A 24,429-nucleotide genomic window follows, 5' to 3' on the forward strand; every position below is an offset into this window, starting at 1 on the left:
GTTCCTGGTTTGATTACGTGGCAGAAGCATGGCCACCAGAGCCACGCTCACACCTTCGTCACCGGAAACGAGAGGAAGAGAGGCCAGGCCGCTCCCTGGCTGAAGTTAACAGCGGAGAAGATAAACTAGAACTACGAGAAGGCGGTCGAGTTCCTCGTTGCAATTTCGTGCTACAGAAGGCAGAAGGAAGAAGAAGGATCAATGAGCGCCATATCATTCGGATGTCGTTTGCCGTCGTTTCCTCCCTCTCCTTCTTCCCTCCAGAACCCTTCCAAGACCCTCTTCATGCCCTTCCCCCATCCTCCCAACACGAAAGACGCAGTGATGAGGGTTCCTTCTTGCACCTCGAAGCAAGGAGAGCCTTCTTCGACGTCGGCGGCGGCTGACTTAGATAACAGCGATCCGTTTGCCGATGCCAACGACGGGAATGCCCCTGGCCGGCAAGCTTGCGTCGAAGCTGACACCGATAAGGACGACAACGGGTCCCGGGAAACGACTTTCTCGGCAAGTTCTGTCAATCGAAGCTCCAGTGAGCGGGCGACGAAGGAGTCGCTTGTCATTAGGAGGCCTGTTATGGATGCTGTGACGGCCGAAGATCCGGAAGCTTCGGGCAGGATTGGGGAAGGAGAGGAGAGCATCGACGGAGTTCCTTCTTCGTCTTCTTCTTTTACTTCTTATGAACCGGAAGTTTCTGGTCCGGAGAGGGTTCGCGGTAACGTGGAGAGGCCCCTTCGGATCAACCTGGAGCTTGCGTTGTACCGCGCTAAGATTCTGACGAGGAACCACCAATTCGATGATGCGGAGAAACTCCTTAGGCAGGTATAATTTTTGTCTGGCTTGTTGTTTGCTTACGGCGTGCAAAATCAGGCAACATGATCGCTGAATTTTGGAAGAATGTAGCTGAAGTTCATTTCTCATTCAGGAATGGCTAGGAGTTTATCACCACACTGTAAATGGATAGCAAGTTTTGTAATAAAAAAGCAAATTTATGAAGTTATTGCGAATATCGCTATTCTGCATTATTGCCTTCTCCTGCTTCCAAGCGAAATTGGAATTCACCAAGGAAACAGAGCATGAAACTTGCAGTATAATGACGAAACTAACTCTTTATCCATATGAATTATCATGACAAAAAATGTAACAAAGTGTTACGATCTTTTGGTTGGAATTTGACGGAACTATTCTTGTTCGCGGGTTCATGCCTATAGTTGTTTATGCTTGTCTTCTGTTCTGAGTTCGTTGTATTTGCTTGGGTTGAGTTTTAGATGTTGTAAGCCGTCTCCCTGATATAGTTATTTTGTATAAGTGTATGTATTTTTGGCCAGAAGATGGAAGACCGTATGTGGCCCTCGGTCGAACATTGAGGAAGCAGTCAAAGACCATGGAAGCTAGGGCCGTGTACGAGCAAGGCTGCCAAGCAACGCAAGGAGAAAACTCTTACATCTGGCAGGTCAGTGTACTTTTATCCACAGGTGTTTTGCCCTCTCCTTAAAGAGGCTCTACAATCATAGGCAGAAATTGACGTAGGAATCGACTCCTGGTTTGAGCGCTTTTCTATAAGCTACTATTTTTACTCTAAATCATAGTGGTCAATAGTAGTTCATAAAAAAATTTACAAAGTCTTAATTACCCTATTGCTGCATCCTCTGGTGGTTGCAGTTGAATTGTGTATCAAGTATTATTTGTTCTATCAGGTTTGCATGCATCACAATGCCTGAACTATTGAAGCTCATTTTATTACTATTTGCAAAACACGCAAAATGGAAATTAAATATCATGTTAATAAGTGTAGAATACTGCAATTTGCCCATGGCATTTTCAGATGAGGTGATATTTTAAGAATATCATAATTTCACCAATACTATACTGACAATTGGAAGTTTAATAATAAAGCAATATGTGCTTGAAAAAACTCATAGTTCTGGTTGTGCTTGTGTATTGTCCTTAGGTATCATTACATATGTTAAGATATTTCAGGCACATCACTCCAATTGCAGGTTCATCCATAAGGATTTTGTAACTTTTAACAGATTCATTGGATAGGAGTTTGCTTTTTCAATGTCTTATATGGTGCTTTCAGCCAACCAATTGTGCAATAACTTTGTTAGTCTTCTTTTACTATTTTCTGTGGCTAGTGTTGGGCCGTTTTGGAACAAAAGGTTGGAAACATCCGAAGGGCTAGAGAATTGTTTGATGCTGCTACTGTGGCTGATGAAAAACATGTTGCAGCTTGGCATGGATGGGCAATTCTTGAGATAGAACAAGGGAATATAAAAAAGGCTAGAAACCTTCTTGGGAAAGGACTTAAGTGTTGTGGAGCAAATGAGTATATATATCAGACACTTGCTTTGCTTGAAGCCAGAGGAAACAGGACTGATCAAGCGCGCTACTTCTTCCGACAAGCTACCATATGTAACCCCAAAAGCTGCGCAAGTTGGCTTGTAAGTACTAAGTACTGATAAATTACTTTCAGATCAAGACATCTTTTTTTAGAAGGTTAGTTGATAATCTTTTCTGGTGCATTGGAATTGTAAAATTGCAATTCTGGTTGCTTGTGAACTTACAGGCATGGGCACAAATGGAGGTGCAGCAAGAAAACACTATCGTTGCTAGGAAACTGTTTGAGGTGCCTACTTTCAACATGTTTATTTTACTACTGTTTCAGGCTATGTGAGCATTTTATGCCCCATGAGTTTTAATCACACACCACATTTGTTAACAAAGGGAAAGTTTACTTAAGTGGTTGTTTATTCCATGGCCATTGCCTTTCTTTAGACACCATACATGTGACAAAATTAAGGTTATTGTTTCCATTGTCCGACTTGCGAAGTCTGTTTACATTTAAGAACATTACTACCCATGTCACATTTGGATAAGTTCATAATTTGGGAAGGTAATTCAGTTAGATGTTAAACTTCTAATTAATGGTGGTTGATTTACCCATTGGTTCATCCTTACACATCATTTCATCATTTAATTCTTTCTGTGCTTGTAAATTAACTCTTTAATTTCAAAGCATTCTTATTCCTGCGCAGAGAGCAGTCCAGGCTAGCCCAAAGAATAGATTTGCTTGGCATGTCTGGGCTCTCTTTGAGGTCAAAGAGGGTAATATTGATAAAGGAAGGAAGCTTCTAAAGATAGGCCATACACTCAACCGCAGGGATCCTGTTCTTCTTCAATCACTTGCTCTGTTAGAATATAAGCATTCATCTGCAAACCTTGCTCGTGAACTGTTCAAACGAGCAGCCGATATAGATCCGAAGCACCAACCAGTTTGGACTGTAAGGTTCCTTCTCCAAATGGCAGCTTTCTTCTTTTGTGATCTTCCAGTATGAAGCCTGTCTTTTGTTTAATGTCTACCATGTTAGTGAAGAATCTAGTTGAAAAATGCGTTGTACTATTTGGAATAATTTGTGGAGATCTCCCCTTTTAATTTACATGGGCCAACAGAATTGATTGGCTCATTGTGGCTGTAAAGCAAACAGATTTAGATTACTATCTGGTTCATGTAGAATCTGCAATGTATGCTATAGGTCTCCCGATCCCCTGATTTTATGCATGAGCCTATGAGAAACATAGCCTTCAAGCGGTTATACGGAGGTTTCTGCTATCACTAAAATTGAAAGTTTCATAGACCCATTTCAGTGGAATACTGATTAGAAGTTGTGCTGTTGGAATGGTTGCTTATTACAGCATTATTGCAAAAAATTCTGATGGGAAATTCTGCTGTCTGAGAGGGGTTATAAAATGGTTGCTTATTACATTATTATTGCAAAATCAAAAGAATAATTTGATGCATTGGCATGTGGGCTCAACTATTTTTGCACACCTGCCTGTTGATCTTAGCTGAAATTAACTGATTCTCATAAAATATGGTTTAGTTAGCAACTTTGTGACTCTTTCATTGGTATACAATTATTTTCCTGTTGCACATTCCAATATTGTGTCCTAATTTCTATTCATCACCCTACTTGACAGTTGACACTAACTGATTACATTATAAAATTATATACAAGCTATGACAAACGGTAAGCACAGTTATGGTTATCCACTTGTGAAGATTGATGATGGCTTGTTAAGATTATAGTTTCCCCTTGCTCTACCAACAGCTGTATATTTGCTGTTGACATTAGCATTTTGTGATTTATGAACTTGCCAGGCTTGGGGCTGGATGGAATGGAAAGAAGGCAACATAAGCACAGCACGGAAACTTTATCAAAAGGCACTCTCAGTTGATTCTACAAGTGAAAATGCTGCACGCTGCCTTCAGGTACTCTTTCGCACTATTCTAATGAACTGAAGCGTATGGTTGGCTAATCAAGCTTTTCATAGGAAAGGATCTTTCAAGGAAGCCACCTGAATAATTAAATGGCAATTCAGTGAATATTGAACACTTATAACGTCATTCTGTCATGGTTACCTCCATGAGATGGTTTTTGTAAACCACTGCATGAACCAAGGTGAATGTCTAGGACTCTAGGCCATCAACAATAAAGTCACTACTTGCCAGCAATCTTGAGGATATCGCAAAGCAGCCATATTTGGACCAATCATAAACTAAGATCTTACTGTACTTCTCAAACATTATATCATTTGTAAATTTGGACAGCTATTTAATCTTTTCTTCCTTGATCGGTAATCTAGTAATATTCGTAAAATTGGTTTAGATGGTTCGACTTATAAGTTCATAGCATGTTTCAGTCTTTACAAGTGCTTCATAATGAGTCTATATCTTTTAATTTTTCTATGACGAGAGAACAGCCCTTAATCATTGACTTCTGGCTTTTTGGTTTCTTTTTTTTCTTTTTTTGTGTCTCAAGATTCTCAACCAAATTGAATTGTTGCATTGCTACAATTTATCCTCATAGTCATACTGTATAAGTAATTGTAACCATACAATGTGCAAATTATTGTTAACCAAATGTATCAAATAAGCAGTTGGTGGAGGCTGCTTCATGTAAAAGATGCAAGTAATTGGTCAGTTTCCTCTTGCCGTGACCAGTTTTACTGCCCACTTGAAAACCTCCATATAAAAACCAGCATAGAAAGGACATACATTGGAAAGCGGCTAGGTTCACCTATTGCTTCAAGAAAAGCAACTGCTTGAAGACATTTTATTATTTTTCAATTCAAAATGGCCTGTAAATTATAAAGTGGGCCAATGTAAGAAAATATGATATCTTTTTGTTCGTTTCCCTTGCTCAAATTATCCTTCAGTGCATTTCAGGCTTGGGGTGTCCTAGAGCAGAGGGTTGGAAATCTGACTGCTGCCAGGAGGCTCTTTAGATCCTCATTGAATATAAATTCACAAAGTTATGTTACGTGGATGACATGGGCGTCATTAGAAGAACAACAAGGGAATGCAGTACGTGCAGAGGAAATCAGGAACCTCTATTTTCAGCAGGTAATTTATTTACCCAGGTCAGAGGAAACTAGAACCTTTATTTCTGGCACACAGTTTCAATTGATTCTCAGAACCCCCTCGTAGGGCTTTATACTTGCTAGTTTGCCTACATAGGGTGTGTTTCCAGATTAAGGCGATTTGGATGTTTCATTCATAGGCTATGGGAACCAAAAACAGTTTTTACCAATCCTGCATGTCACGTTGGGCGAACCAGATGATCCTACAACTAATCTATTTACTGCAAAGTGTTCAGAACCATTTTTCCTTGCTTTTTTCTTTAGAATATCTACAACATATTTGTTACAGGCTCTTTTTAACTGAGAAAACACTTTTTTTGGACAACTTTTGTTTTGACCTGTCAAAATCTGGTTACCTACTAAATAGTGTAGAGTCCTCACCTCGTGCTTACAGAATCATGTATTCGTTTAAGCAAAAAAGGCACCTATTGGGATTTGATTGAGGCTACCAGTTTCCAAAATTTCTAGTTTTGTTGTTATAAGTAAGTCGTTCTAATTTATTTCTTTAAAGTTCTTCATTGAAGTAGACAATTTCACATCAACTCCATACGGGGAGCTTTTCTGAGTCCTTTCAAAAGCAACTTAGCTTCTGAACTTAATATTGTGCGACTAATCTACATCAGAAAAGGAGCCTACCTACGCGTTTTTGGGTTAAGACTTCAGAGTTTTCCTTAAAAAACAAAACAAAAACTGAACTTTGTACTCACATGACGATGGAATCCTGTCATGTACGTGCCGATATATTTGATTTGAGACGGACGTTTATCTGGCTGGTGCATGTCACTGTCCGTTTCCAACTTAGCAACGAGAGGCATGGGTGATGGTCATTGAGAGCCACGTGCAGTCAGTCCTGTATTGAGATTGAGTGCTAAGGATGGTGGTTATGTTTCTGTCACCAGATCTGCTCTCACCACTATACCTCATGGCCGGTGCCTATGGATACATATATCATAGCTTGATGGAGTTACTTCCATCTGCTCGAGTCATGAATGGGTATTTGCAATCTGGTTATTTGTGTAGGTCCTTCCATCACCAACTCAAATGCGGGTCTATTTCCGCCCACTCATACACACACTGAGAAACGGTAACTTGCTTGTTGTGTAATTAGCATTCTTTTATTGATGTAGGTCCTTCCTTCACCAACTCAAATGCGGGTCTATTTCCGCCCAGTTACACACACAGAGAAACGGTAACTTGCTTGTTGTGTAATTAACCATTCTTTTTTGCACGCAGAGAACTGAAATTGTGGATGACGCTTCGTGGGTTATGGGTTTTCTGGACATGATTGACCCTGCGGTGGACAGCATAAAGAAACTTCTCAATTTGAACAACAGTTCTTTGAATGAGGAAGCTATCCAGGATGCAATAAAGCAGGACAACTACAGCAACACGGGGACGAGCTCCGTTCCCACTAGCGTGGCGGAGGAAAATAGTCATTACGGAAATGACTCTCCAGGGGGTTTCGATGTCGATGCTTTTGTCAGAGATAAACTCTCTCTTGACCCCTCGCAGTTGGAAATTCCTGCATCAGAGTCCCAGATTAAGAAGATTAGGCCTCCAAGAAGGACATGGGAAGCAACTCCACACAGCTACTCAACTCCGACAGTGCGATCGTGATACTTTACCCTGGCTTTTCATAAAGGCAAGCTTCATCCCACAAAATTTGAACAGTGACTGCACTCAAGCAGATCATTATATTGTCATCCTGTAGCTTCCATTGTGTATCGTCCCGTGCTCACTTTGAATCCAGATAAGTGGTGAATGCTCGTGGTTGACCATCTCAGTTAAAACGTTTGCTCTCCAGGTTGTTGGAGCATGACTGCCCTCTTTGGCTTGAAAGACCTAAAATTAACAAAGGAAGCTACCGAGAAGTTTGCATGATGAACCTATTGACCAACTAAAGATACTACTAAGATGAAATTAAAACTCTGAACTTAGAAACGCTTTTATGCGTCCATTATGTCCAAAAAAATTCTCGTTGTAGGTTTCTCTGGGCGGTTTGTTGGCATGTCATTTCGGAAGGAATAATTTCCGTGTCTACAGATCGTTGTCACCCCAAGTTCTGGACCATTGAACAACTGAGATTCCCAAGGCAATCTTATACGAACAGGAAGACCTTCCTTACATGTCTAAAGGGTTGGAACTGAGACCACGAAGGCAAAAGCAAAAGCTAAAAACGAGAGGAAGAGAGGGAGACGGGAGGCACTAAAAAACCTCCTACCACCAGCCAAGGAAGCAGCTCGAAATATCTTTTCTGCAAAATCCGAATCCTCGTAATAATTAATTACCACACCATCAAGAAAAATGTGAAACACATATTATCACAAAACCAAACAATAACACCAACAACAGCTTTGATGACACCTCATTACTTGACATCGACAATGCCCTACAAAACTGACTGTTTTAGCCGCCAACAGGACATCGATTAGTTTCTCTACTCTTCATTGTCCCGCTCATCTTTGACAAGCTTGATCATGTCATCAATTCGAAGTATTGTAATTGCTGCTTCAGTTGCAAACTGCAAATTCAGGAGAGACAGGCAAAAAAAGAGTGTGATTATGGTAGATAAAATACAGGCATGCCCAACGATATCTAGCTAGAAGAACAAATTAATAAACATGGCCTTTAACCTACCTGAATAATCTTAACTTTGCTCATCGCTGGTTCAAGAACTCCAGCATCAAGATTGTTCCGGACCGTTCCTTTCGACAGCTCCAAACCCATGCTTAAAAACCAACAAAAACAAAAACACGAGAGCCTTCAACATCAAGAAATCTTAATTGCAAGAAAAAAGAATAAGTGAAAAAGACGACTAAAGCTGACCACAAAACGGTTCAGCCTTATGATGATTCCAGAAACTGATAAAATGCAAGTAATTGCCAAGTAAATAAACAGCCAATTATTGTTACAATTAGTCATCCACACAACTGCCTAAACTGAGCAATGGATCCAGGTGATCGATCACCTAGCAGGATGAAACAGATACCGTCCTCTAGTTACTCCTAATATATGTATTATCGTGAAAGGAAGTCTCCGCAACTCAATGTCTCATCCCTTGATTGGATCGAACATTATTAACACGCTGGATTTGCAGTTTTGCACGTACTATGCAAAAGGCAGAAAACCTGCGGTAGGGTTGAGTTTTTTTTCAAGCACAAATTACCAGCATTAAACTGGCAGGCCAACCTGATTATGTGCTATAAAGGAATGAGCAAACCTAAACACTCCAAACACAGAAAAAGAGTTTCTCAAAGTGTCAGTAAATAAGAACAAGAGTGTTGCATCCAAGAAAAACAATGTTTAATTTGCCCCTTAGCATGATTGAAAATGGCACCCGAGTTACGTTACTTGAACCATGTTTAAAAATTTTTTTCTATTGCAACAAACTAGACCCAAGTCCAATTACGTGAATGGGATCAAAGTCTTTGATGTACTCAATGGACCAAGTACACTTGGAAGTCCTTTCATTGGAAGTACACTTGGAAGAGAAGCCTAGCAGAATACCAGCTCAATATACACAGTCAATGCTGAGAACTTTTTATTTGACTGAAGAAAGTGGGGGAACTGCCCACCACATTAGGCACGTGTCAGCACAACCCAAAATAATAATATAATTGACAACCATGAAAGGAAGAGCCATACCTAGAGAGATGTTGCTTCTCAGCTTTTGTCTGTGCAGTGTGGTGGTAAGCACGTAACTTAGCAACTAATTCTGTTGCATCTTTTGCAGCATTGACAGCAAGCACCTAAGATCACCAGCAATTTCAGTCAACAAGGAAGCAGCAACAACACTAAAAAATGGGAGCTGAATAAAGTTAAATACCAAATTGCACCTTTGGTATGATAAGAAGGGACTCAGCAAACTCTGCAATGGCTAGTTGCTCTCTGGATCCCAGTGACGTTGCAAAATGCTCCAAGTATACAGATAAAGCTGCCTCAACAGCACCACCACCAGCAACTACCTGCACCAACAGATCCAATAGATTCTTTCAAAAAACAAGGTCATGTTTCATGATCTCAGAGAGCTTGTGAACGCATTGATGGAAAGACAGACTACAAATACAAGGACAAAAACGAAAACTAGGCTACAATGAAAGGCTCCCTGACCTGCACTGGAAGAATAACAGTGAGGCATGATCTTGGACACATATTTATGTTTTCGGCCTTATACTAGGCTATTGGAAATAGTCGGACACTTGTGAGTTTTAATATTGAACTTCCATGTTGTTCAAGAATCAAATAGTGTGCAATCTAGATTCCAAATTTACAGAACACTCATGTTCTTGAAACAATTTTTCACAGCCTTTCATTTGAAAACTAACAGTATCGGAGATTATTTGGGTGTGCGGAAGAATTCACAGACCAATAAATCAACTTATTTACCCCCATTCACCGGTTGCAATGTGTCCTTCCATTTCTAATTATGCCTTAGATTTTGTTATGTTCCAAAAGCAGGTCGCACAAAAAGCCAGTCAAACATACCGCATTCGACTCAAGAGTTCGCTTGACAATGCACAAGGCATCATGCAACGATCTCTCCATCTCATCAAGCATGTAATCATTTGCCCCTCTGAGGACCAACGAAACCTGACCAAACAAAAACCGACAGAAAGTAGCAAGCATTGGTGATATATCAACAGTTTTGCTGTTTTTACATTATAATTAGAAGATATACTAATGAAACATGCACTCACGGCACTTGTATTCTTTGTTCCTTTCACCATGATGACATCATCATCAGCAATACGCTCCTCAGCTACTTCATCAGCATATCCAAGAAATGAAGGATCAAATGTCTCTTCCCCTTCCATGTCAGCAAATGTGAGAACCTGTAAAACGACTAATTAAAAATAACTAGAAAAAAAAAATCATAATTCTAAATATAGATTCAACAAGCATTCAACAGGCAGTCAGAAATCTAAATTATCAATCTTGGGTACCTTTTTTGTGATTTATACAGCATAAAATACGTTGACTACTTTGTAGCTAGAACTGTAACTGCTCTTGCATTTCGAAGAGCTAAATCTCATCATGTTGAAAAGTCACATTTTATATGCCAAACACAAAAAAAAAACCTATTTAGGACAGGATTAGCGATCCAAATTCACATGTGGGAACCAGAAGCTAACACCCTTGGATTCTGGATGGACCTACCCAACATGATAAGGAGGTGGATCTCTGGTGCCTCAAAGGTTAATTGTCTGGATGCATCATTGTCCTAAAGAGATTTCTTACAAAAGGAAGTTGTGCTACTTCATACACTTTACAGATACACCGTCCAACTTGAAATTGCCATTGCTCATAGCATCATTGAAACAGGTGCCTGACCTTGGAACACAGAGACAGGTCATCACAGAAGTCACAAATAGGAAAGTAGGGAAAGCTCCATTAGACATAAATATATCATGCACGATGACACACTTTTAACAAACACTTCAGCTGCCTCACAATGTGTTCAAGTAACAACGTGCTTACTATAACTTCGGCACGAGAAGCAAGTGCAGAAGCTTAACAAAAAATAGTCAGCAAGAGACAGCAACACATACATGCTTTACACTGGTGGCATTCAAAGCTACTAGTCCGAACATTTCACACAAGGAAAATAATGACTAATATGAACAGAGTACAGTTGTCCCAACATCAGATACAAAAAAGGTAGATCAGACACAAAAATAACAGAGAAAACACTTCGGCATTTAAGAGAAAGATATAGCTACCCTCTAGTACAGGTTCTAGATAAAATGGATCAGGTTTAAGAGACAGTTTTTAACTGGTACCTGAGTTGCACCAGATGCCTTGGCCACATGACGTAAATCATCTTTTCTAACACGCCTGACAGCAATAGCACCCGCTTCTACAAAGTACTGAGAGGAATGTTTTTATTGACATACATGTTAGTAAATAAGATGAACAGAGATTTTATGGACTGATATAGTTTGTAATGGGAACATACCTTGAGCGCCATGTCATCAATGCCCTTAGTTGTTAGAATCACATTAGCTCCAGCTTTTAGAAGTTTCTGAATACGCTCTTTTGTTATATCAGCTTCCCTGTGAAGATCAAACTACTTTAGAAAACTTACTAACAAGAGATTGCTAAAACATATCTGAACTCTAAAGCAATCAAAACCAAGTAATAACTAATATACACTAGAATTGCAAGAGAACATATGCATTTTCTAGTTAATATCTCTGATGGATGTATTACCTTTGGCGAATTTTTTCAAGTTCCCTAGGATTAGTAACCAACACTTGGACACCAAGCTGCATCTTGGTCTTCTGAAGATTGAAATCAAGACAGGCAATTCTTGCTGGGGCTACTCTTGTAGGCATTCCTTGTGCAGCACGTCCTGTATTTAAAGCATAACCTTTTAGCAGGTAACTGTCCTTCGCACTTTTCCCATGAGCTTTCAAAATATTGATCCCCTGAAATTTTCAAAAAATAAAAAAAAAAGAATTGGGTCAAAATATGACTAAGACATAAATTTGCACACGTATCAAAAAAAATATACTGCAGAAAACACTCTTAGTCAATTTCCATTCCTTGGTGAGATATATTAATTATGTTATACACTTTTTTAACGAAAACATAAGACACGATCTTTATAACTTTTTCAAACCATAAGAAGAAACATAACGAAAAACCATAAAAATTACGTTAAAAACTTTTTTAAAAATAAAACACGATCTTTATAACTTATCAGGAAAACCACAACAGCTCATATTTTGATAAAACCACATTTCCATCCCGCATCCATCAGCTCGTTTAAAGTTTAATCAGTTCAAATACTAATGCAGAACATGCCACCTAGTAGCTAGTGGTAATAGTCATCTGCTACATGCCAGATAATGCAAAAGTTGGAACAGCAATGATGGGAGCCACCATATTAAAATGTCAAGATCGTAGATTTTTTTTTTTTGCTGATATAATATCCATTAATATCATAACGCCAGAGAAGGTCCACAGACAGCAGTGAAAATTGTCACTCTATTTTCTGAGACTAGGCAGCTATGACAATCACATGACAAAAGATTCTTCATATTCATGATGGAGGATTGGGTGAACATCACCCATTTAATAATCCTTGGCGGTGTATATCATGAATGTTCAAGACGCAGCTGTATCATAAGAGGCAATCTAACATCCAGTAGCAATGCAGAAAGAAGGCTTTAACTTGTAACAACGCAACCCTTTCTATATAGTCATATACACATTGAGACGTACATGTGCGGATGCACATGAATGAAAACAAAAATGCAATCACAAGTGACATACCATATTTTTTGACTAGTCAATTATCATAAAAATCAATTTCATACGGATAGGCTATATCATTATAGATAACATACTAGTTTATCTTTAAAAAGTGTTGCCTTACAATGAGCATTTAATAGCAGTCAAGTTTGAACACCAAGCTAGAAAAGAACTGGCTTACTTTTCTCCCTTTTCCCCTTTTATCTCACATATTTGCTTGCTATATATTATTTCAATAAGTTACGGTGTTTGCAAAGCTAATCTCTGCGAAGTATGAAAAGTTAATGTGATTTCTTACCAAACTAGAAACCAGTAACAGTGAACAAATGAATTTAAAAACTCAAAGTTCACACGCCAACTGACCTTGATCGGGTATTTAACTTCCCCTTTGTCATTAGTCATTTTAACTGCTTGAACAGCATCAACAACCTAAAGATTTTAGAACAGTAGATGGTCAGCATATCATAACAGCAAGATCACCCCAAGAAATAAAAGGAAAAAGAAAAAAAAGTGAAAGACAAATATGTAAATGACAATCACTATCAGTCCAATTAAACTGAAATTTTTCATAAAATAAGATTGAAATAGACTGTTCTCAAAGTGTCAATTACTACAGCAAAAGCACATGCACGACAATTATAAGCATGAGCCTGCTGCCAACATCAAAATACACCACCAGTCCACAGAATTCATTAATAAAATATTCTGTGTTAGTCAAACATGCAACACCAATGAAATTACAACTCTTTTCCACCAGGCATAGAATCCAAGCAAATGACACTAAAAGGTTTACAATATCAGAGGTATTCAAAGAAAGGATCCCATGAATAGTGGAATAATATTTTCTGTTACATGAAGTCAAATTTGATCTGACGCCTGAAGCAAAGCCTAGACAAATTCAACATCCACAAGTTCCTGGCCTCACTAGCAAGATAACAGGAAGAGAAGTATGAATGAAGAAAGACGATGTGAGTCACTTGACAATGGTGTGAACAGGTAGACCAGATCGCAAGATGGCATACTGTTCTCGTAATGACACCTTGATCCTTTTGATATTGACTACTGAAATTAAAAAAGCAAACCCCTCATCTGATGAAATGAATAAAAACAAAAAGGCAGCCTTTGACCATTGTAACCCAAGGCTATTTCATAAGGGCCTGCATGTGTCCAAGCTTCACAAAACCCACAAAAATCAACTTTGAACAAATATTAGCCAAAATTGTCTAATTCCGAAGTTATGATATAACATACATAAATCTGAATAATTCCAGATCAAAAAGATCAAAGTTCTAAATATTGGTATCCCTGTTACATGGGCCAGTTTTGGTGATACGAAGATAACCTTAATCTAAAAATTTTAGGATTACTTTAATCTTAGGTGGTCAGCTGAGACGTGATATGGCATAATGGCAGACAGAAGATCTTAAACTGCCATAAGAAAAGGCATCACCAACGCAGCACCAGCACCCAAATCCAAATGCACATTTTAGCACTGACAAAAACAGCTAAAAGCTTACCATGTTTGCGAAAAAGTCAGAGTCACTGGAAACTAGCTTGGAAGACATGCTTGTCTTGGCACAATTTATAAGTGAATCTTTTCCCAACTTCTCAACCTAGCAGTCAATGAAAAATTGGCCATAAGTAACCAAAAACTAATACTATGTCAAGAAAAATAGAGAGGAGATGAACACAAGCAAGAACAAGAACTATATTTTTCAATAAATTTCATTTAGCAAAACCACCAAAAGTATAAGATATATATGTAAGCTAACCAACAAAATGAAACCAAGATTACTCCAACGGATAAGCAAAAGAGAAAAAGACAGCATGAAGAACATAAAAGCAATTAATGAAAATCAAATCAAACTAATCATATCTGACTAGCTAAAGATATGATTGGTTGAGGCTTCATTGCAGGCATGTTTGAATGAATTTTCCAGGACACCCTCACCTTGGAGAACTTCTCCATGGTAAAAGCAGTTAAACCCATAGAGTACAACTAATTTCACCATCTTTTAACACAGGAAGTTTGACTAGTGGAGAAGTTGTATGTGGATGAATTGTCCTGTGTTTGAAGTAGAGATGTACTTCAGGCGACTGGTGAGGAAAGTCCTGTCCATCAAACATGCCACTGCAGATGATGCCCATTGACAACCCTTTATAAAACCCTTTCCAGAACTCCATGTGTGAGTGTGTTCGGCCTTCAACAAAAAGAAATAGGGTGGGTTTCTTTTCTTACTTTTACTTCTGAAATCAATTTAAAATATTTGAAATTATTTTTAAATTCAGAAAACCAAAAGATAGAGAAAGACGGACCAATACATAACGATACATATTTGCAGATATGACACTGATACCAATATTTACAACATTGGTAATTTGGTTATACGATATATATACCAAAGAAGTGCACAGCAACATGATACTGCCAAAATATCCCCCTAATATTGGGATTAGCTTAAAGTCATCCACTAGTAAGTAGTAACGCATGAATTATTGAAATTATATAAACTTTGATGGTCCAACTACTTGTAAATCTATCATAGAGGACCTAAGAATAAAGAGCTAAACTTGCTGGAACTTGACTGCCAATAATTCTTTGTACCTGATTTGGCAAAAGATGTACTTGCCTTTAATTATCTTTATTACTGTTACATTCTTGCATATTATTGTGTAAGTACCATCCTACCTGTGCTACACAAGTTATGGGACCATTAGACCATATAAGGGCTTCTTATAGTAAAAGTATGAACTTACTGAACCACAACTTTGCTAAACATCATATTTGGTGGCCATCAATCCAATTTTATTTTTTTAATAACAAAAAGTTAAAGTCCTTCGAGCCTGTTGTGGTTCTGCAGAAAATATCAGATAGCAGCAGACATAGCCAGATGGTTTATTATGATTCAATTTGAATTCGTCACTGGACCTTGCATTTACAAAAAATAATAATGAAAGCATAAGAGACATGCCTTGACTGCTAGCTTGTCATCTACATATTTGCAAGCTTCTCTCATAGCAAGCTGCAAACATCAAAAGTTGTCAAAGACTGGTATAGTTAATATAAAACATAGGCAGTATCAGTTCTATATGAACAAAGAACTTACTCTATAACCACTGATTATGGATGTTGGATGGATCTTACTTTTCACAAGATCATTTGCTCTCTGCAAAACAGTGAAAGGAAAAGGGACAAATAAGGACAAAGTCACCATGTTGGCCCATTATACCAAAACTATGAAGATAAAAAAGTCATGACTCGTGCATGACAGATTAGCAAGGTACCTTCAACAACTCAGCAGCTACGATGACCACTGATGTTGTCCCATCTCCAACTTCACGATCTTGAAGTTCAGCCAACTCTACCAGCACCTGCACACAGCAGATCAGTGATGTCACATGAAATAGTTCACCAAAACCCAAAGAAGGTATATGATGCAGAATAGCCAACTTATGGGCACATATCCTTTACCAGGAAAAGGGAAAGAAAAAAAAAGATGGAGGAGAAAGCTAAATCTTAAATATAATTCCAGCTTAACTGCAACTATAATTGCAAGTTATTTACCTTTGCAGCAGGGTGTTCCACTTCTAACATTTTGAGTATTGTTGCTCCATCATTAGTAATAGTAACGTCTCCAATATCATCAACTAACATCTGAAAAAGAATTAGGGTTAAGTTTCTAACAACCTAAATCTCTTGTATGCTTGTGCAGACAACCTGAATCTCTATACGCATTTGTGTAGCATCTATGTGGGAAAGGATACACACACACACAAGTAGCCGGTGGTCCACCAGTGCCACCATTCCCATTAACTTAATGCACATCTTCTTCCTATACTTATTAGGAATTGTGCACAATTGCATGTAAACAATAAAACCAAAACACTTTTGTGTATCTAAAACCATGATACAGATATTTCCACTCGCCAATCCTGAAAACAATTCAGAGGAATTAATGTTCAGTTAAATCAGACCATTCCTAAACTTGAAGGCACTGATACATGGATGTGTAGAAAAATAGGGAGCCGGGTCCATGATGAACTACAAGTGCTTTACATCAACTTCACTGCAAGCATGCAAAAGACCATGTACCACCACATTCAGAAAATTACTCATGTCAACACTGTAGTTGTCACACCATGGTATTTGCATGGCTGCGTCAGCTAAAATAGCTGAAGGAGATATCTGCCGTTGCTCTTGGTAGAATCACATAACAATTCGAACAACATATTTCAATTATAAAGAGGTAGATGTCCACAACCACCCAAAGTATATGAAACAGCTAAGACAGCATTTTGCAAGATACTCATTGTATTTTTTCTTCAACATCTACAGAAGTAAATAAGATAACCAGAAAATGGACAACAAGACAACTGTGCATAATTGCTAAAATGAATATCCAGGCAAAGACACATTAAACTACCATTTACAACCAAAGTGGATATCCAGGCAAAGAGAAATTAGATTCTAGTGTCCTATGCATACATCCTAATTCCTGTATTGGAGGTCATAAAACTTAAACTATATTACTTTAAAAAAATTAAAATCTGTCGCAAAGGTACGCATTGATATATTTCTCACACGCAACTTACAATTCTGATGGTGACAAAGGGTAGGCCTAAACTGCTAATCATTGCCCCTGACATATTCACCAAACCCCAGATTGTAAAGTAGGTTGGACATCAAGCAAGCATCACGTTCAGGACACATCAACATTTGGTGTCAGATGACTCAGATTGAAGGCAACAAGCCAACAAGTGACGAAGACACAGCGTCCCTGAGATTCGTCAGTAAGCTAACTCTACCGCTAAAGGCCTTAAGCACATTACAATGACAACAAACTACGTAATTTATATTCCCCTAGATGTGGTATTTCTTATGGACATACCTTAGAATGTGATATAATAACAATCGATAGGATTCTGAAACAACTCACACTTACTTGATAATATCCCCATCAATTTGTCCCAGTTTCTTTGCTTAAATTAAGTTTTCATCATTCATTTTGTCAAACTTGCTATAAGTTAATGTATTTGTTTTCCATGTTGTTTGAAATGATTATAGCTCATCCTTTTTGCTTATATCCATTTCATGGGTTTTACCATTCAACTTCTAAATAACAACGACGAAGATAACAGTAGTGGTGGGGTGATGGTGCATTTAGTACTAGTAGTAGCTGTACAATCTTTAAAGCATGACATTAACCCTAACTTCTTGTGACAATAGATCCATACGAGCAAGTAGGATGAACAAAACTAACAACAAATGTACGACCAAACTATCGCTTCAGGATAATCACGAGAAGCTTAATAGTCATTGACGTAAAAACTAAAAGCACCAGCTTAACGCCGAGAAGCTTATCGGAAAAATCCAAGAGCTTCATTATCGACTTTGTCCTAATAAGAAAGAAACAACGCAGAAGACCAAGCAAGACGAAAAGAAACTTCAGTTCTCGCTCTCAGAACCAGAGCCAAACCGAGCGGGGAGAAGAAAATAACAGCATCGGATTTTTCACGTACTTTATCAAGACCGACGGGCCCGAGGGACGACTTGACAATGTTCGCGACGGCTTGGCAAGCAACCACTGCAAAGTGTAGGGAACATCAACCTCGAGGCCAGAAAACCAACTCGAAAGAGAACGGGTAGAAAAGAAAAAAAAAATGGCACCGTTCTGAGTGCGAACGTCTTGCCCGGATTGGCGCTCCCCCATTATATCGGGCGTTTGAGCTACGATCGCCATCTTCTCCGGTAGCCGGAAAAGACAGGCGGCCACCAAATGTTCCGGTTGCTCTGGCCCAACCTTCCCGCCGAGAATGGGAAACCCTAGTCCCGATCTCCTTTCGCGCCGCTCTGGTTTTGAGAGAGAGGGAGAGTGAGGAGCGAAGGGTTTTGGCACGACAGCGTCTCCCGCCTCCCACTCGCACGTGCCGAGAGAGCTTTTAAGCGAAGAGTCTAGAGCCTGCCGATTTTTTCCTCCGATAAACGGAAATTTCAATATTTAACGCGTACTTATCATTAGTGCTTAAAGTGGTTGGTTTTTTACGCATGTTTTTTTTAGTTCGGTTTTTCTAAAATTAAAAAACATTTTGTTTAACAAATCCAACCAATTCGCTGAATGATTCGATGCAAATTGCTCCTTAAGTGCAAAACACTTAATCCACTTATTAATAAGAAAAACAGGATTTCCGGGTCCGACTCAGTCTTGCTATTTATGGTTGTGCTCAGATTCAGCAGCTTCAGACATTCGTACCTGGGCATGATATGCAACATAATGTACTCACCTTTACAAAATATTTTAAAAATTTCAATTGTTCTTAATTTTTTATTATTGTGTACAAATATATAAGCTGAAATGAACACAAAAAGCAAAAGGCATATGCTCTTTTGTTGATACTATGAAATACTCATTCTACTCAAACTCAACACTGTCTAAACACTGTCAGCAGCGCGAGATCCCGTAACCAAGAGTCCATGGGACTTTTGTTTTCGTATAGGGCATGGTCAGATTCATCGAAGGTTTGTTTCCCCTTACGAGTGCAGGAGGCGGGATCGTTCGAGGGCTTTTATAAGTATCTTTATCACGACAAAAAACGAGGAGGAACGAAATAAACAAGCAAAAACAGAAACGAAAAAACAAGATACTGATTGTTTCCTTGATCGGCAGCATAATTGAAGTTTCTACAGAAAAAAGCCCCAAAGTTTGGCGGACCAACAAAAAAAATGCCACTGACCATTTCTTTGAACACCGAAAAGACAGTACAAACTGAAAATCTTTGCAACAAACTCTGCGCCAAGTTCATTACATCGGCAAAGAAGTTAATGGTTAAAGAAATTCCTTTCAAGGAAATCTTTTACTTAAACAGCAGTTGAGTGGCTGCAAGAATTTCATCCTTTCATGGATGCATGAAAAGAGTTCCTGAAAGTTAAACGTTTGAATATTGGGTTAACTGGGTTGAAAAAACCAACATTACTTGAAATCTTCACATTTAAATCGATAGTCTAGGACCAGCAGGACATAGGATGCAATTTACTCGTCAGCATGAACACCAAAAGATATGCACGTGAGATCATTTGATAAACTCCATATACAGAGGTAAGAATTAAAGGGAAGACAAGAAATTTTCAGATGATCCTCATGCCAACACTAATGTGTTTTGATATCCCAAACTTCTTTGCTCTACACCCAATTCCTCTAAAATTTGGTTTTGGTGGCATGCAAGTTGAGCCCAAGCAGAAGCATAAGGAGAAAACAAAAAGGCCAGGCGACGTCCATGATGAAGGAAAGCCATTAGCACATGAAATACTTTAATGTGGAATTCACTATTCCAAATCACAGAATGTTCAATCAAACATAGTAGGACAATCTGACTGAAATACAAGCAACTATTACTCCGAGTTACTTGTACCTTACCCACAGTGGCATCTATTTGCAATTTAATTCTATATCTTTGCTTCTAACAAAGTTGAAAAGAATTACTCTCTTATGCCAAGCTTTTAGAGCAGGTGGCAGTGTAGAGAGAACACACACACACACAGAGAGATAGATAGATAGATAGAGAGAGAGAGAGAGAGAGAGAGAGAGAGATCACCTTGCATTAATGAAATCACCTATATTCATAAATCTTAATGGTTACATCTTTGATTCAGTAAGATCTTCAGAGGTAGTAATGCTTTTAGAAAATATGCTAAATTTATACTCTTCATGGTATAACATGTGAAATGAGCAACTAACACCTCCCACCCCATCTCTCCCCGTCTAGGCTGCTTTTGAGAGGGAGGATTTCTACACAGACAGAGGATCTTCAGTATCTTGTTCAAAAATAGAGCTTGAATAGTTAACGCTCACGGAGAGGCAAACAACAGCTTGTTGCTTTGATCACGAGGTATCCTAATCCTGCGAATCTTGCAGCTGCTGTAAGGCATGTACAAGCACAAACCTTTAATAGGCATTTGGAAGTATAGGGTTCACTGCTTTTATGAAGGTAACATTTAATGTGGATACCTGCAGTCACAAATAGTCTTCACAGACAACAACTGGCAGTTGTCTACTGTTCAGGCACTTAGAATAGAATGTGAAAGTTACTTGCCTTGGAACTCCATCGTCAGATGCATCCACTTGATCTTAATGTCATTTCTGCATGACACACGGGAAGAAACATATGTGTACAATACCAAGTCTTTCTACAAGCTCAATAATATCAGCTTGAGAAACAGCTACATGTACCCGTAACAATGTCCAGAACTTAAATCTGCTTTAATGTATGACGAATGCAGTTTTGCGTTGTTAACCAGGGAAAAGAGTTAGCAGTTGAGTAAAATAGAAACCCATAAATTGCGAACTTGCTGAAATGCTCAATGAAATTGCATGAAGGTGAGAAATGTCACCAAAAGATACAGTAGATTTGATAAAGAAGATGCAAACTGTCTGTATCGATGAATAATGTGCTTACAGTGTAGAAAACTAATGGTCCTATATGTATGTCAAAAACATAAGCAGAAAAGATTGTTGCAGCAGTTCAATGCGATAGCAGCAACCTTTGCTTCATCCGCCATCCCGCCAATCCCACTTTTTCTAATGACTAAGATACAAAGGGCAGAAAATGAAAGGTAGCTGTTACATCTTTCAAGGTGAGCAGAGTTTGAAATGGAAAGATACAGAAGTCCCACTGCAAAAGAGAAGATTGTTATGTGAAATGGATGAAATTGTGCATCACAAATCATCAGTTTCTCCCTTCACCAGAACTGCAGGCAGCATTGAGAAGCACCTTCTTCTATTAATTGTATCACTGGAAACGGACAGCTAAACTATGAGTTGATTACAATACAACAGACATGATGTCTACCTTCTTGGCAAGCAGAGATTGAAGATTTAGAAACCTATACCCTCTTAAAAAACTTTCCACCTTTGCCTCCCATTCCAGTCCCAAAAAGGGAATCTGCAAGAACAGATTTGGTGTCTGGTCGCCATTTCAACTCTTTAAGGACTGAAAAAACACTTGCTAAGGAAGGGGTAACTTCAATATCCTTTATATTGTTACAAGACACCACCCTTAACCTTTGAAGCTCCTTCCAAGAAAGAACCAGAGACTCCAGACCCTCGGTCGTCAATAAAGAGCAGCCTTCCAATGATAAGGATTTCACTCTCCTGCAAAACAAGTAAAAGCGGTTCGGTGCTTTAACATTTACAATAACAGACAGGCCTAGCTTGTCCGAGGTTAAGAGTTTGCATAAAATTTGAAATAGGAAAGAGGACAAGACATTGCTTGGACGGATTACAACATCTAATTTTACTTATTTACAACAACTAAGTTTTACTGATTAGATTTAAGCAACTAATTTATAAACGCTCAGAAAATCCTAGATAAGAATAAGAAGTCGAGAACCAAATTAGGAATTTATGATAAAAATGGGAGGTTGCTAGAAAGTTTATCAGCTGCTACACAACGCACAAAAAATAACGTCTTAGAGACTTAATTCACACAACTGAACCACTTCCTACGATATTGCAATGAAATTTATTTCGAGGTATGGTTTATGTTACTGATCTAACTGAAAGAACTGTGTACTTCAGATCGGTTCAAGGCAACTAGCTAGTGGCGATTCATATGCGTTGGTTAATCATATGTCTCAACCAGAAAAGAAAAATCAGAGCCCGTGGTAGATACAATTTTCGTGTCACCTCATATTATGATCTAAATTGAACGGCTCTACTCTTCCACGACAATGTCCATTATGCTATAGATCATGAAATACTCCAACCCTCCTACAAAAGCCAAAATTTGGAGAAAGGACAAAACTAAGATATTCAAGACACCCAGAATTGCCAAGCATTATATAATTAGACATTCTAATGGTACTAATGTCAGATGTATCTGTAATCACAGATTGCATTTACAAGTTACTGGCAAAGGTCAAGAAAACGCTGCCAACATCTAGAGAAAGCTGAGAAACAAAGACAATACACTCAAACTCGCAATTAGCCCTTAGCATTTTATGATGTAAGTGCTTCATGGGGCAATGTTACGTTCAAGAATATCCTCCTAATGCATTCCAGCCAAAATACCAAGAAAACTAGGAACATCGTACTAATCATGACACATCAATGAAGCGCCAAATGTCAGCAATAAATAAGATTGAAATCCTACAATCATCCCAACAACCACACATACCTGCAGCAGCTACCAATGCTAAAGATCTCATCCTCCAAACCCCAACAATCCTGAAACTCAAGCTCTTTCACGGTCCCACAAACAGTAAACAGCGCGCTCATGCCCTGCTTGTCGCGCACATTGCACCTCTGCAGTTGTAACTTCTCCAATGTCGGGCACAACCCCAGGTGTTCGGCGGGACCTGGATCTGAATCTATCCTCCTGCAGCTCTGCAACCTCAGGCTCTTCAAGTTCCCGCAGGACTTCAACCCGGCTATCCATCCGCCTTCCATCCTGTGATCGCACAACGTGAGCTCTTCCAACATGAAACAACACATTCCGATCGCGCTGATCCCGTCGTAGCTGCCCTCGCACCCGCACAACTCCAATTTCACCAACCTCTTGCATCCATGAGCCAAAGTCGTCAGACCAACGTCCGAAACCACCGACCCATACAGCCCTTCCGAGCATCCCACAACCTTCAACACCTGCAAGTTTCTGCAATTCGAGATTGACCTCAACGAGAAATCCGTGCATTGGTGCAGCTCCAACTCCTGGAGCATCAAGCATTCGGCCGCGATCATAGACAACCCCGTGTCCAACGCCTTACCCTCGTAGCCATCGGCCGTCGAAAACGCCCTACCTTCGTCATCAATTGGTCTGGAGACATCAACCACCCTGAGCCTTCGAAGATTAGGGCACCCTCTAGCGAGTGCCCTCAATCCTTGATCCAGCGATTCCGGCACCAACCTCCTCCCCTCACCGAGAAGCTCGCCGGAGAGATCAAGATCCGAGGTATCCAGGGGAATGGTGACCATCGAGTGGGTGAGAACCAGACCCCAATTAGAGGTGGGCACCCTTTTGATGCAAGCGTTGATCAAATCCACATCTGTGAGGTTAGGGAACCTGGAAACCATTCTACCACGCTCTAGGAAGCTCCAATCGTGAAGTTTCAAAGACTGGAGGAGGGAGCCATGGATCCTGCACCATCTCTTGCAGACAAGAGAGCACGACAGCTGAGGGAGAGGAAGCTTGGAGAGGATTCCTGCAAGGATCTGGTCGGAGAGAAGGAGAGAGAGGTCACTTCTTCTTTTCCCCTGTTGGTCTTCCTCTAGCTGCATCTTGAAGAAGACATGGTTGTTTAGGGTTTTTGGGTTGCGGGTGAGGAAGAAGGCGGGGACCCAGCTGCTCTTTGGGGGCTTCCAGGGGTTGCTTGGTTTTTTGGGGGGATTGAAAGACGGCATTGGGGATGAAGAAGAGATTGGGGGGAAACAAGGAGCACCATCTGCATTGACCGCCCCTTATCTCTCCCTTTGTCCTCCCTTTTCTTAGCAGAAACAACGAAATTATATATCTAGCAAAACGAACGCAGCTTGCATTTTGCATCAACAGAGAAGCTGACTACGCCTTTGCTCTCTCATCCAATTTGGATCGAGAAGCGTTGAAAGACCTATCTGCCCTTAAGTCTGTTGACAAAATGTCTAACGTTGCTTTGAGTAATTTCGTTCGTACCTTTTGAGAGGTAATTTGTTGGTTTGAATCCGAACCCTTTCTTTTAAGTTTCGATTCTTTTTATCATTCGGGCTCAAAATATTCCAAAGA

The 24,429-nt window shown here is 39.4% G+C and overlaps 3 protein-coding genes across 3 annotated transcripts; 1 reads left to right on the forward strand and 2 right to left on the reverse strand.

Moving 5' to 3' along the window:
- The first annotated feature begins 36 nt into the window (after positions 1 to 36).
- Positions 37 to 7,224, forward strand: LOC116265481 (protein high chlorophyll fluorescent 107). Its single transcript, XM_031646089.2, has 8 exons — positions 37 to 819; positions 1,307 to 1,450; positions 2,136 to 2,441; positions 2,567 to 2,626; positions 3,036 to 3,281; positions 4,160 to 4,270; positions 5,228 to 5,404; positions 6,655 to 7,224. The coding sequence occupies exons 1-8, from the start codon at positions 202 to 204 to the stop codon at positions 7,036 to 7,038; spliced, it is 2,046 nt and encodes a 681-aa protein (XP_031501949.1). The 5' UTR covers positions 37 to 201; the 3' UTR covers positions 7,039 to 7,224.
- A 398-nt stretch (positions 7,225 to 7,622) lies between these two features.
- On the reverse strand, positions 7,623 to 18,610 carry LOC116265543 (T-complex protein 1 subunit alpha). The gene is made up of 17 exons (XM_031646224.2): positions 18,347 to 18,610; positions 18,199 to 18,263; positions 16,244 to 16,333; positions 15,964 to 16,050; positions 15,786 to 15,845; positions 15,651 to 15,701; positions 14,196 to 14,291; positions 13,042 to 13,107; positions 11,632 to 11,849; positions 11,378 to 11,474; positions 11,202 to 11,288; positions 10,119 to 10,253; positions 9,907 to 10,011; positions 9,258 to 9,386; positions 9,067 to 9,170; positions 8,059 to 8,149; positions 7,623 to 7,942 (listed from the first exon to the last, which is right to left on the reverse strand). Exons 1-17 carry the CDS (start codon positions 18,417 to 18,419, stop codon positions 7,859 to 7,861), a joined length of 1,638 nt encoding a protein of 545 aa, XP_031502084.1. The 5' UTR covers positions 18,420 to 18,610; the 3' UTR covers positions 7,623 to 7,858.
- A 2,448-nt stretch (positions 18,611 to 21,058) lies between these two features.
- On the reverse strand, positions 21,059 to 24,200 carry LOC116265544 (F-box protein At5g51380-like). Its single transcript, XM_031646225.2, has 2 exons — positions 22,849 to 24,200; positions 21,059 to 21,824 (listed from the first exon to the last, which is right to left on the reverse strand). Exons 1-2 carry the CDS (start codon positions 24,069 to 24,071, stop codon positions 21,557 to 21,559), a joined length of 1,491 nt encoding a protein of 496 aa, XP_031502085.1. The 5' UTR covers positions 24,072 to 24,200; the 3' UTR covers positions 21,059 to 21,556.
- Positions 24,201 to 24,429: the final 229 nt, after the last annotated feature.

This window comes from Nymphaea colorata, chromosome 12, assembly GCF_008831285.2.
Source record: "Nymphaea colorata isolate Beijing-Zhang1983 chromosome 12, ASM883128v2, whole genome shotgun sequence".
Lineage (NCBI taxonomy): Eukaryota > Viridiplantae > Streptophyta > Magnoliopsida > Nymphaeales > Nymphaeaceae > Nymphaea > Nymphaea colorata.

Coding starts and splice junctions, on each gene's coding strand:
- LOC116265543 (XM_031646224.2), bottom strand. CDS start 18,419: ATGGCGATCGTAGCTCAAACGCCCGATATAATGGGGGAGCGCCAATCC. Junction 13,108..14,195: donor CTGACTTTTTCGCAAACATG/GTAAGCTTTTAG, acceptor TAAAATCTTTAG/GTTGTTGATGCTGTTCAAGC. Junction 11,289..11,377: donor TTGATGACATGGCGCTCAAG/GTATGTTCCCAT, acceptor CATTCCTCTCAG/TACTTTGTAGAAGCGGGTGC.
- LOC116265481 (XM_031646089.2), top strand. CDS start 202: ATGAGCGCCATATCATTCGGATGTCGTTTGCCGTCGTTTCCTCCCTCT. Junction 2,627..3,035: donor TTGCTAGGAAACTGTTTGAG/GTGCCTACTTTC, acceptor ATTCCTGCGCAG/AGAGCAGTCCAGGCTAGCCC. Junction 4,271..5,227: donor ATGCTGCACGCTGCCTTCAG/GTACTCTTTCGC, acceptor AGTGCATTTCAG/GCTTGGGGTGTCCTAGAGCA.
- LOC116265544 (XM_031646225.2), bottom strand. CDS start 24,071: ATGCCGTCTTTCAATCCCCCCAAAAAACCAAGCAACCCCTGGAAGCCC. Junction 21,825..22,848: donor AGCATTGGTAGCTGCTGCAG/GTATGTGTGGTT, acceptor CTTGTTTTGCAG/GAGAGTGAAATCCTTATCAT.